The sequence below is a fragment of the Stegodyphus dumicola genome, chromosome 7 (assembly GCF_044657685.1).
Source record: "Stegodyphus dumicola isolate Sdum_Otavi_A_Nest chromosome 7, ASM4465768v1".
Taxonomy (NCBI): domain Eukaryota; kingdom Metazoa; phylum Arthropoda; class Arachnida; order Araneae; family Eresidae; genus Stegodyphus; species Stegodyphus dumicola.
Genome location: NC_140774.1, coordinates 163,538,196 through 163,552,729, shown reverse-complemented (window position 1 = coordinate 163,552,729; position 14,534 = coordinate 163,538,196). Strand labels below are relative to the sequence as shown.

General features: G+C 35.1%; 1 protein-coding gene across 2 annotated transcripts in view; it reads right to left on the bottom strand.

The window, feature by feature from the left end:
- Positions 1 to 14,534, bottom strand: part of LOC118191855 (rab11 family-interacting protein 4A-like) — a 207,380-nt gene that overhangs the window by 90,573 nt on the left and 102,273 nt on the right. For both annotated transcript variants that reach the window (XM_085821012.1, XM_085821013.1), the window contains exon 3: positions 11,872 to 12,029. In XM_085821012.1, the coding sequence (XP_085677138.1) occupies positions 11,872 to 12,029 (158 nt within the window). The remainder of the gene's footprint in view (positions 1 to 11,871; positions 12,030 to 14,534) is intronic.

The following is a 14,534-nucleotide window of genomic DNA, read 5'->3' as shown; positions in this document are numbered from 1 at the left end:
CTTAGTAATTCCATAACATTCTGAAGAATCTACTAATTCATTTTGGATTAATTTTAGATATGATTAGCTGACAATCTCATAAAAAGCTTTAAGTGTGTTACAGTTTCCTGCATCTTATTAACGCGAATTCGGGTTTTCGACTTTGACCAAACAAAAATGAAAATAGATCCAGACTTTTCCTGGATCACGAAATGAGAGTAGCATTATCTTTCCCCCCCCCTTTCTTTTTGCTCAAATAAAATTATCAAAAAACAAAAATATCAAATTTTGTATTAAATTTAATTTTTTATTTATCACTAAATAAGCATTTTGTTTACTTTGTGATGCGATTTCCTTTCCTATTTCAAGGAAAATAATTATCGTATGCCATTTTTAGAAAATATATTATAGGTACACCAATCTATAAGTAATATTCTTTGAAATTATCTTATTGTTAGTGCACCACAAAATTTTTAAATTATTAAATGTGTACCGCGACGAACAGGAGGTTGAGAATCACTGCTCCATGCAGAATACGTAGAAAAGAGATTTTTAGGGAATTTTAAAATTACAGGGTGATTCTAAATTGCTTTTTTCAAATTAAGACGGATGATAGTACTCATCCAGATGAGCAATAATTACCATAGAATATAGAGTCGCATTACCAGGAACATAGAGGCAGAAAAGAGGAATATTAGAATTCCAACCTGAACTTATAACAGTGTTGGGAGAGCGAACAAACGAGACCAAAAGTTGCGCAATCAATTTAGGAAAACTCACAAAGTGTGCACAAAACGGATAAAATCGAAAACTTCGCTTTTGAGTGTTAATTCGAGCTCAGACTTTGATGGCAAACACTCAAATGCACATCTTTGATTGGCAAGGTCTCAACCTCGCAAACGATTGCAACAAGTTAATGATCTAAATTATTAAAGGGAAATTATCTAAAAGCTGCTAGTTCCCCCCTTCTCCATCTTCTATCCTGTCCTCCTGCACTTACTATGCTGCGCTCATTCTACGTGAAACGCCCTTCTATGCGACACGAAGTTCTGACAGCGGGAACACAGCATGAACTTTTCATGCTAATCTCGACATACAACAGAAGTTGGAGTTAGTTGATAGTATTCAGCCCTTAATTAGATAATTAACTTGTTGCAATCGCTTGCGAGGTTGACATCTTGCCAATCAAAGATGTGCATTTGAGTGTTTGCCATCAAAGTCTGAGCTCGAATTAACACTCGAACGCGAAGTTTTCAGTTTGATCCGCTATGTGCACTCTCTATGAGCTTTTCACTAAACTGATTGTGCAACTTTTGGTCTCGTTCTTTCGCTCTCCCAACACTGTTGCAAGTTCAGGTTGAAATTCTAATATTCCTCTTTTCTGCCTCTCAAAGTGGAATGCGACCCTATGTTCTATGGTAATTATTGCTCATCTGGATGAGTACTGTCACCCCTTTTAATTTGTAAAAATAATTTAGAAGCACCCTGTATAGTTGAAAGAAATCACTCCACGGATCTAGCGGCTCGACCTAGTTCTCAAGATCACACAGCTCGTTACTGCCATCTATCTATCATCGTTATTTTGATTCTTTTCGTTCTTCGCTCCATCCTAATAGACAATTCTTGATTAACTCCCAGCTCCCGATCTCATTCATCAAGGCTTATAGTTAATGAGCGATGAGTCGTAGAAAAGAATCCATTCAGTTCAGTGAGCAAACGCTTCTGATCTGAACCCAGAAAAGAGCGCTTTTTTCAACCACTAACAAAAAGACTAAAATAAGAAATTTAAAATTTTGCTCCTGTTTCTAACTTTAGGTTTAAAAAAAAAAAAAAAAACTGAACAAAATGTTAAAAATGTCACATCTTTTAAATATTATAGAAGGGCTTGGAGCCTCAGCCCCCTAAATGAAGGGCCCGGGGCACTTGCCTCTTTCACCCTTGCGTAAATTAAGGGGACTCATACACCTTAAACCCCTCATGATCTTCGAATATGTGACTGTTGCAAGAATTATGATATTTTATTTATTTTAAAAGCAATTACTTTCAACTTTTTACAGCTGACTACATAATATAGCTGCTTTGGAAACTAGTAACCAGGAAGTTTGTGTTGCCACAAATATTTTTGTAATTTAATCCTCTTTGCGACAAAATATTTCGCCATGTTTCCACCTCGCGCGCATGATATTTTAAAAATGGCTAACGGTACATACTTGAAATTTGATGGAATTCTTTATATGGGCACTATTTTCTAATTGAACCAACAATCTGATGAATATTTTAATACTGAAAATTTTTATGAACGAAAACATCACACTTTTTTTAATAAAATACATTTTATAAACTCAACACAAAATAAAATAAAAATTTAACATGAAATTTTTAGAATTTTAGGTTCACAGTAGTTTCCAAATGTTATAAAAGCTATATATTAAATATGGAATTAAATTATGAAACAGAATATTTTAAACTGTGCGCGCAAGTTGGAAACATGACGAAAAATGTTGTCACAAAGCGGATTTAATTATAAAAATATTTGTGGCAACACACACTTTCTGATTACTATTTCAGAAAGCAGCTATATTATGTAGTCAGCTGTAAAAAGTTGGTATTAATTGCTTTCAAAATAAATAAGTTATCTCAATTCTTGCAACAGTCACCTATTCGAACATCTTATGGGTTATAAGGTGTATGAGTCCCCTTAAGCCCTGAACGTAATTAAAAAAAAAAAAAAAAAGATGTGTAGAGACATTAGGTATTTTTTCCCCCCTTTCTTTTCTTTTTCTCTTTTTTTTTTTTTTTTTTTTTTTTTTTTGGAAGCAGGCAAGATGAAAAATATGCGACTCCTTCGCCGGGAATCGCTCAACGCATATCTCAATTAAATGCAGACAACTACACCACGAAGAAGGCTCGCTAAGAAGGCGGGAGAACTATCTTATACATGACTCATGCTACATATTGATAGCTCGGTACAGAAAGAAGTTTAGAACTTTTATTTCCTTGCACGAAATTTCGGGTATCGCATTTCAACGGACATAACTATTTTGATCGTTCCCGAATCCATCTGAGCGACTTTTTTGCGTGACGTCTGTACGCACGGACAGAATAAAGGACTCATTGTTCCTAAAAGTATTGTAAAATGGATTCAAAGCTGATTTTTTTTTTCGTGACGTTTGTACGTACGTATGCGTATATATGAATATATATATCTCGCAAAATTAAAAAACGATTAGCAGTAGAATGTTGAAATTTTGTATATCGGGCTGTTACAACATATAACTGCTCATTTTAGCCTTTTTTATTACAATCGGCAGTACCAAACGTGCGCGTATATGTATACATATACACATCCAACCCCTTAACCGCATTAAAAGTCCTCACCTGACCTTTATTTTCGCAACGTTGGTCGTAGTCATATACTTTCAATTACAGAAGTGTTTGAAATGACGAAAACATTCATGATTTGGCAATGTAAAATTTAAAAAAAAAAAAAAAAAATTAATTTTGGGCAAATAACAAAATCTAACTTATAATGCAGTCTCTCGGTTCTTATGCTTATATTTGGGAGAATTTTACACTCGTTAAGAAAAAATAAAAGTTTGACTACGAACTTTCACTTCTGTATGACAAAAATGGACCGAGATATTTAATTTCAAAATTTGCAAATTTTGATGTCATTTTCAATTTACCTTAAGGGATCGCTTAAGTAAGTTGGAATAATAGTTTTAATAATAGTTTTTAGTAAGTTGGAATAATAGTATTGGAAGTTTAAATGAAGTGCAGCACAAATTGTATATAATTTAATAGGCCGTACAAAGAAATGATATGGTAACCACATCAGGTTTTTTAATCAGTTACAAAAGGCGGTACACTCGTCTTTTTGTATTCAATTTTATGATTACACTTTTCTGCTAATAATGTCTGACTGACTAAACAATCTTGAATAAATTTCAACATTTGGGGGGGGGATGTATGGAGTAAGGAAGGAGGGCGAACCTTCTTTAATGTCACATTCCAACCAATACTTAAAAGAACTAAATACTATTTAATTCAGTTATCACCTGATACAAAGTATTAAGAAAATAGGTAATAAATAGCCCTTCCTCCATTAAACTTATAAATTCCAGGGAGCTGTGATCAGAATTAGCGTTGTTATTTCCATAGTCTAAGAAAAACGGTTAGTCAATTGCTTGAAAAGGGAAGCATCACTGGAATAACAATATGCAATGAAACTTTATGTGCGTTTAGGCAAATCGAGGACAGTAACATATCTTATGTTACGCCAGGCTGATCAAGATCCAGAACTTGAGGAATGACTACGCAGCCGTGCTTAGCAGTATACTAAAGCTGCGGAGGCAGTTTTAAAGAATCTTAAAAAAGAATGGCATTGTAAATGCATTCTAAAAATGGGTACGAGAAAGCGATAGGATACATGGCATTACGTGCAGAAGATGGATGTGGACTAAATATAATCTGTAAACACATTATAATTTGTTACACTCCTTTTTTGATTTTCTTTCATATAATTCATATGAATTCCCATTATAGTAAAATTTCTTTAAATGTTCATAATACTTTGATTTCTTTTGTTTCTTGAAATCGTCACTATACTTTGACAAATAACCGATATATACTTACGAGATTACAGTGAAATGTGTAGCCTTAAAGCAAGTTGGCTATTTTTTGATGAGATACAAACTTTCTCAAGGATGCCTCGACATAAAGGTGCCGGAACTCTAATGCAGATCAATTTCTAACTTGAAAAAAGCAGCTTTCATAAAAGTGCGGTCTCCTTTTCGCCGACCAAGCTAAGTTTCAGTTGCTACTCTGATTAGCAAAGCAAAAGAAAATCGCGAAAGCATGCGATATTTCATCATAAAAACTAATCATTTATATTATTTAGCAGTTTTTACTAAAGAAAGGAAAAGTCTTTAGGTTCTATATTTGTCTCATATACAGCGTTTTTTTAACTTTTAAACGCGTGTGCTCTATTGCATCGGAAATTTGCAAGTTTCTGTGCATTATTTAGCCATTTTTATTTATAGGAGAGAAAATTCTAACTCCAACTTTTATCTCTTGCATAGAAATTATTATTTTTAAAAGCATGTGATAATCTATCATAAACAATAATCAAATTTCTCTACATTATCTAGCCATTTTAAATTTCTATTTTTACTTCTCCCACAGAGTTTATCATTTCTAAAGCACATGATATTCTATGGTAAAAATTCAGTTTGGATATGGTGAACGTGAATAATAGTTCCGGTAAAGAAAAGGGCACTCGCTTCTGACTCACTGAAAGGATAAAATCCACGATAATGTTCCAAACAATACCCATGGAGACAGACCACTCTTTTAAATGTCTTACATCATGGCAGCGATGTCGCCAAGCGGGTTTGCGAGCTTCTGAATGCCCAGCCTCGAAGGACGGATACATTTACTTTCACAATAGCTCATTTCACCAATGGCCTTACTTTTTACGAAACACCAACTACCTGTTTCAAAGACTAGAATACCGCCTGCGCATTACTTGAGATTAGATGCTCTGAAATTTAAAGTGAACAGTAGAAAAATTCCATTGCTATTTTATCTCGGGATTGCTTAATTTGTATATATCTCACTCTAAAAATAAGGTTTTGTATACGATCGAAACAAGTAACATCGAAATTCGCAACAACTGAGCACAGTAAAAGAATATGCACTTTCGTCACATTCACCATCTCCCTCTTTTTGCCTTCATTGTCCCTTTTTCTAACCCTTTGCCGCAAGTAAACTTTTGTAAAATCGATTTTGTTTCGTTAATATTGACGTTTCTTTTCCGTAAGTCAAATATTATCACGCAAAAGTATAAATAAAAAGTGCCAGCTTAAGAGCTAACAGATACTGCTGACATTTACAAGATCTGCGTGTTACAAAGAGTAAGGTTACAATGTACAGTCATGCAAGAAAATCAATTGAATCTAACACAATCACGCATCAGAGAGATTACCATTACTGCACCACATCGACGTATACGCCAAGAACATAATAGGCATCAATAATGCGGTAGAACTTAACTTCTTTACGAGATAACTTTGGCATATAATTTTATTCTGAGAGTTTGTTTATCGAAATTGTCTTGAAGTCTGCATTTTTGCATAACCATTTTCGTACTTCGACAAAGTATAGTTTGAGTGAATTCTGAAGGTAGAAACTTAAGTACTTTTCGGTTAAAGGGTGCCAGTCGTAGTTCGTGTGACAAAGCGCCAAATGTGGTAATTAAGCGCTGAACACTGGTAGTTTGGTTCGGGGTTCGAGTCCCGGCGAACGGGCTGGCTGCATGGGCGTTTTCGTGGTTTTCCCCATGTGTAACGTGGATACGAGCCAGTTTCCCTTAACCCTTTCCGGCACGCTACCTTTTAAAGTCGGAGTTTTGATTTAAAAAAAAAAAAAAGTAGTTAGTCTAATTAGGCTAGAGGAGTACACAAGTAAAATTTTGTGAAGATAGCATTTATCGTTTTAATTCTGTGGGTGTGCCCAAAGTGGCACACTGACTGCACAGAGCTTCAAAAAGAGTGCTAAAACGAGCATTGTTGTCAATGAACTGACCGATGAGATGTGGAGAAACAAAGAATACAGGCTCTCAGTTGTCCTAGATTATCGGTGAGCCCGGTCTGGGCACACCTAGGGCTCGCCGTTTGATTTTAGGCAAGATTTCAAGGTAAAAATTTAAAACTAATATAGAATAAGGAGATTAGCACACAGCCAAAAAAACAACATAGAAATTTCTTTTCAAACAATTCCTTTTATACCCTAAAAAAAATCTGGAAGGTTTCTTTGAAAAATAAGGGTCTTAAAAAACTAAACATGGCTAAAATATATGGACCGGTTTGTGTTGAGCTGCCATCTAGTATAAATAAAGATGGTTCAGAGTAACCTATAGTAACCTATAAATCCTTTTTCATTCAATTTTTCTGTGCGTACAGAAGGAAATTTTTAGGTGTGTCCACACCGGACACACTATGCCGCAAAGGGTTAAAAAGACCTCTACGGGGCATCCCTTCCTTTCCGTGTAGTGCCTAAGGGCGGAGCACGTAATAAGTAAAAAAAAAAGGAGTAATTATCTGTTTATTTTCACAACCAGAATAATTATGCAATGATGCCATTGCGAATAAGCGGGAAGAATGACATTGATGTAATAATTTTCGCTCCCCGTTTTTTAATTACTTTTTTACTAAGTATTGAATTTTTTAATGAGAGATTACGATTTGGCAGAATAGAATGGCAAAACATGCATTAGCGGAACTGCTCGACACTATTTATATTTCTACTTTAATTCATGTAGCGTCGATTGTCTGAGAAGACACAAAAATGTTTGGTAACCTTAAATGAAATTAGCAGCTTTATGTTTCCCAAGCACACTGAAATTATTAATGATTTTTTTTACTTGTGAATTCTGCATTTAATTAAATTATTTTTGCATTTCATTAAATTCTCATCATTGTCACGAAGCTGTTATATATCGTTAGGTTGCCACTTCTATCTCTACATAGATATCGCACTAACATACCATTTGAAGCAAAATTTCGATATATTAACCAAAAAGTATCAAAACGTTCACAATGAAGAAATTTTCTTTCTTTCTTGGGAAAGAAGATCGAAAGAAAAATTAGGGATAAATTGATTTAGCCTTGGGAATTTAATAACCAAGCCTGGATATACACTTCCTTAACCTTGATTTCCAAATCAGCCTTCGTTTCCCACTCTTCCATATAAATGCACAGAAGGCAAAGTTTGTGACTCTTCATTACCTGTTTCTATATGAAAATACAAGATTTATATTAGCCCGTCTCCGCACTAACCTTTGCTAACAACCAGCGTTTTCTTCTTCTTCTTCATTACATTTAACCGACTACGAAGGTTTAATACAGATGTTAGAAACAGAAGTCCTAATTTATGACCATGACGTCAGATTTTTTTTTAACTTAAGTTTACAAAAACAGAAATAAGCTCCGGGTCTCTTGACTGACAAGTTTATATTGCTACTAATTTTGCATAAGTCTGAACAGCGAGTGAAGCCCTGCCGGAAAAATAAGATTGCAGGGGCATGTCTATTCAACGCTGAGGTAAGTGGCTGTCAGCTAAATTGGTGACATATCACCAAGCTAGGGATGGCTTTGGCGACTAATTTTTGTCTTTAAATTTGGCAAGAAATCGCCAAAACTCGCCAAACTTGGTTTGATTATTCAGCAACATGTTGGTCCCGTCCCTGTATAACTGTAATTGAGATTGCAAATGAATAACTGCAACTGTTCCTGTATGTAGTAGCCGTATCCAACCCTTATATGTAACTTTGAACGAATATGCCTTCCAGTTATTTTGAGAAATAGAAGGCACCACAGGTTTCTCGGCTGTCGAGGGGGTGTCCGCCGATAACATCGCGGACGAATACGTCGCGGAGAAAAAAACGCAAGGCGAAAACGTCGTGCCACAAAACATCGTGGGAGAAAACATCGCAAAGAGAAAACATCGCAGTTCTAAAACATCGCGGTACAAAATATCGTCGTCGAAAATAAAGCGGTTCAAAAACTTCGCAGTTTAAAAACATCGTCGTCGAAAATATCGTGGCAAAAAATAAAGTATCTACAAATCATCGCATGACGATAACATCGCAGAATGCTTTTTTCAGGTTTTAATAATTGTAAATGAATATTCCCATAACGATTTGTGAGCGCAAGATGTAAAGAAGGATAATTTTTACTTTCACAGTTTTTTTATTAACTAATAAATTTTTGCTGAAAAAGTAAGAAGGAAACTTAAGCATAGAAAATTAAATGCAACTTATAGATTATACTTTTCATGAAAAATTACCAGTAAAAACTTTATAAAAGAATGATTTATTAATGGACTTTCTTAGTTAACTATGTCAGTTTAAAATTCTATTAAGTGCTATAAGTTGCATTAATTTTCTATGCTTAAGTTTCCTTTTTATTTTCTCAGCAAAAATTTATTGATTAATAAAAAATATGAAAGTAAAAATTATCCTTCTTTCCATCTTGCGCTCACAAATCATTACGGGAATATCCATTTACAATTATTAAAGCCTGAAAAAAGCATGTTTGCGATGTTATCGTCATGCGATGATTTGTGGATACTTTGTTTTTTTACCACGATATTTTCGACGACGATGTTTCTAAACTGCGAAGTTTTGTAACCGCTTTATTTTCGACGACGATGTTTTGTACCACGCTGTTTTAGAACTGCGATGTTTTCTCTTTGCGATGTTTTCTCCCACGATGTTTTGTAGCACGACGTTTTCGCCTTGCGTTGTTTTCTCCGCGACGTTTTTGTCTGCGATGTTTTTGCCGCGATGTTTTCGGCTGTAACCGTCGAGGGAAAACTACATAAGTCCGGAGGGAACACCAGCTCTCAGTTTTCAGTTCAGAGTAGATCTTCGTGCAAGCTTCGCGCTTTATATGCGCTTCGCATTGCGTTGTGTTTAACGTTCTTATTAATTTTACAGACTAAGTGTTAACTACTAGTTGTGCTCTATCATATTGAGAAGAGCTGTACAAGTACTTTTGAGGAAAGTTCTAGAACTGTTAAGTGTTTCTTCTGTGAAAATAATTTTTATCAAGCTAGCATCGATGTGCATTCAATCCACTACGAACCCACATGCACGCAGCAATACAAATTCAGATGTCGAAATTCATTAGAAATATCACTCTTATATAAGGAATGATACAATATCCTACATTTTTTTAAAAGAAATATTGATGAACCCGTAGTTGCCAAATATCTGAATTAAACTTCGTACACTTCATACTATTAAACTTTACATATTTACTAATACATATATTTAGTATACTTCATATATTTAACAGTAATTCATAACAGTGACGTTTACTTATTGCTGAGCACATAAACTCATATATTTAACAAACTTCATATACATTATTCTTATCATATATTTAATTAATACTATATACACATAATACTTCATATAGCATTAATATATCAGTGCTCTATAAAAGTATTGAAGTTTAAGATAAAACGTTATTAACTCGAATATTTCCCAAAAAAACTGAACGGTATATGGTATTTAGTCATCTGTAACTCCACATCTGGTAAATTGATGCAGAAGAATTTATGATTTTATTTATCACAGATGAGTTAACAGAATACATTTTTTTCCCGCTCTTACGATTAACTTTTAACCAGGTAAGAACTTTTCGAGAGTCATGGTATTTGTCAATGAAATCAATTTGTCAAAGAAAGGGTCGAACCACGCAATCAAGCATACAGGTAACTAAGGTAAACATGCAAATAAATAGATGAAAAGCTATGCTTTTCTTCAAGAAATGTACTGCCCTTCGAAATCTTTCAGATATGCATGCTAATAGAAGAAAATAAACAGCATTCATTCATTTTACTATTCCAGAAACTATTATCAGTATGTAAATAAACATCTGTAATTTTCAGGCTTATGATCTGTAATTTGCTGGCTGCAGAAGATACTGTAATTTGCAGGTTGTCTTTGTAAGGACGTCATTTAGTTCGTAGGTGCAAAGTCCAAGACACATTTGCATAATAAAGTTAAAAAATAACGAAGATATATACAAAATATGTACTCAAAAGGTTCGTAAAGGTCAATATGAAAGAGCCAGAAGATATATACAAAATATGTACTAATGACCACTCAAAATGTTTGTAAAGGTTCATATGAAGGTGCCAAGAGAGAATCACTCTGGGTCATAAGTTTGAAGAAAGAAGGCTTTAGTTTAACAGGAGTTAAACAGATGTCCTGTGCAATACTGGCTGTGTCACTGGGCTGCTTGCTTGTTAAAAAACAGCAAATGGCCGGGAAAAGTTATCCTCCTCGAGGATTGCGCATCCCAGGATATCTGCAAAATTCGCGGGGTGTTTTGAAGTGCAATGTTGAAGAATTTTATCATTAATCCATGTGGTAAAATCCTTAATTCATTCTAATTTGAAATCTGCATGTAGACTTCTGTTACGGATGAAGTAAGGAGCATACGTTATAATACGTAGGACTTTGTTCTGTACAACTTGAAGTTTCCTGAAGTTCTTTTCGCTGGCGTTCGCTGCAGAATATTGCCGTGTCCTCGGCATGGCTGCTAAGAAGTGCGTTGATGTCATTACGAAAATTTTATAGTCGTTTACATAAAGTATATAAAATAGCGGTCCCAAGACTGAACATTGGAGAATACCCGCAAAAATACTTTTAACGCTAGATTTCGCATTTCCATGTTTAACCGTAAAAATGCGTTTTTCCAGATAAAAGTTAATAACCAGAATCAGCTGTATAAGCAGATCCAGTTTTATGACCTTGTAAATAAGTCTTGGAGGCCAGACATGGTCAAAGGACGTCTAGCATTAGGACTGCGATACTCATTTTGTTAAGTATTTTTATAAATATTTTGTACTGCTTTCATGATAGCTAATTACACAATGAAAGCGGTAGTTGAAGCTACAGCCATTTTCAATTTTGTTATTATTCTATCCTTCAAATTTTCGCTTCTTTTACTTCAGAAAATACTGACATGAAAAATTGCCTCAGCGTAATTCCTTTTTTTAATGCACCCGTATTATTCCTATACTTCAAATCCGACTTGGACAAATTCAAAAGTAAATAAACTAAATTCTTTAACAACGCAATTTGTTATTATTACTCCATAACTCAAATATCTATTCATTCAAAAAACTTCATTTAAAGCTATTATTCAGACCTTTTAAATTGTTCTTGAAAGTCAAAATAGCCATTTCAATACACAAAATGAATAACAAACATTTAAAAAAAAAAAATTAAGATTATGAACAATCAACTATTGGCAAGTTTAATCGTAATAGTGACTGGGTTAAACCAGTGTATGAATAGATCAGCTGGTTTTGTACCTGTCGTGCTTGTCAGCCAAGGACTCTCGACTGACGTCACTTCCGGTGGCGATAGCACTGTCTGTGTCGCCGTGAGGTGGTGGTGACGATTCATCTCGTCTCTTCCGTCGATCTTCATCAGCATGAGATTTCGGAGAGTTGCTGACAATCACGCTCGGCTGAAAAGAATACAAGAAATATTCCGTCAATAACACAAGAGAAAAGAATGCAAACTATATCACCTCCCGAAGCATTATATCCAAAATCTAAACTCGATATCTATAATCAAAATTTTAAAGCCCAGGTTTAGAGAATATAAAAACTTTCATACTCAATATATTTTTAACATTTTATTTTCCTTGAACACATACACAAACTCCCCATGCGTTAAAAATGTACAAATAAAATTATACACTACTTGTTTTAATAAATCGAACAAAAATAACGAACAACAATTTAGACTTGACAAAAATGGGTAAATTCACTGGCCAAGACACACTCTAGGAACATTAAAAAAGGGACACTAGGAAATATTTTAAAAAACGCATTTTAATTGATAATAATTGACAAACTGTGTAGTCCCTTAGACATTTTGAACCATGAAAACTTCACTATGTCTTCTTCGGGATTCGAACCACGAGTCATTTAAGCTGCTAGGAAGAACGGGATAATCAGTTACATCTAAGGAGTATGTCCAGGAGAAAACGATAATTCCGTATATTCTCCCTCACTCTGAGAGCCACAGGGAAGAGTACTAGACCCAGTCGATCAAATCCAGTAGTGATGAATTATGTCATTTACATTTTAGTCCCCCCCCCCAATGACGGGAACAAGTCATCATAGACGGCAGCCACTACCAAGGGCAGAAGCGGTGGTCACTTGGAGGAGGCATCTAATAGGTGGGCCACCTTTGCCTCCTATGAAGGGACGGACACTTACAACCATGCCTTTCGGTCGAACCCGGGCCCTTCGGTGCGCACTCAGTCCCCCAACCAGTATACGTCTGGGCGACGTCCCCCCCCCCGAAGTAAGCAATGTAAGAAATCAATTGCTTCGTCAGCAGGATTCGAACCACGGATCTATCAATTACCAGCTGTACGTGTACGGCATGCGAAAAGGAAAGCAAGCATAGGGAAACGCAATTATTTCTTAAAATTATTTAAAGTATTCATACTGAAATACCAGCAATAGTTATAGCGAGGTAAGGATACGGGATTTCTTCTACAGCTAGAAATTACTTTGAGGGCTCCTCCACAGCAAATAAGCTTGACAAAGATTGGTTATAAAGTATGAAATGAGAGTTGAGGAAAATGCTTTAACTAATAATCAACAATGGAATAACTTAAGGTTCTACAAGAAATCGAGTTACTAGATTTTGCTATTAATCAATAATTTAAAAAAAAGGGAGAATAGCTCTCTAGCTCTCAACAATTTCAGACCAGTTTAAAAGAATATAACAATAGGTCGAAAGTAACATTTCTTATATTCTTCCGGTTTCTTGAGACCTGTATTCCTCCGACATTCACAAACTTATTTTCCCAGCCACAAGCAACTATAAAAAAAGTCTGTTTAAAAATACGACACAACACCGTATTTTTAACCAGTGGAACACCTGGTTCATTTCCCATAAAAGAGATATAATTTTTACAAGATAAGCCATATCATTATCTGCCCAAAGCCTTAATATGTTCGTTCTCTTAGCACAGCAACCAAATCATATAATCAGCGGCTGATTCAGATATTGCAAATTATTTATTGCTTCTAAGGGAATGATAAACATGGAATTTAGCACGATTCATGATTCAAATTTCAGGGAAAAAGCAAAGGTAAAAGACTGGCCACTATCTCCTAGAAAAGGACATATTATCCCAGGTTCTCTTCATGCTACATTTATAGTATCATTCCGTCTTTTAAACAAGGACATGGATGAATACTGTTAATCTGTTTCACTTTAATATTAGATAATCATCAGTGGTCTTCATGACTGTGGACAAGCCAAAATATAGAAAGCACAAACTCATGACAGAAGAGAAACATGCTAAAAGAAAGCTTAAAAATTAGGCAAAACATTAACCTTCTGTTTGGGTTTTAATTCAAATTCCAACGACTTTGCGGGCGAAAAGATACAAGTCCCTCTTCGTCCTCTCTTAAGGGGGGGGGGGGGACTTGCAGAATTTTATTCCTGTTACTCTTGTTTTGTCTAATTTTAAATTAAATTCATACTCTACAGTTAAAAGTTTTAACTTTGTAACCCAAAACTCAGAAGTATTCAGAGTCAAGACGAATAATCGCTTACATGCAAAAACCAAGGCACTTGTAAATAAACATTACTTTTAATCATCCCAATTTTATGTTAGATTCCAGATCAAGTCCACGAATTTTGGTTTGGTTTATTTGATTACGGCAAAACATGCTAAAGTTATCCGCTTAGGGAAAGGAATGCCTTCGTGAAAAACTTTCTAAGGAGAACCGGCTCATATTCACATTAAACATGAGGAAAAGCACGAATATGTCCATGCAGCCTGGAACGAAATCTAGTTCAAGTTACCAGAGTTTAGCGACTTTAACCGCTTGGCCGCTGGTGAGCGATCCACGAATTTTGTCATGCCCAAGAGGAAAATATAGCATATCTTGTTTGCAAGGTTTTGGTCACCTTAGAAACATTCACACGAATATTGATTCAC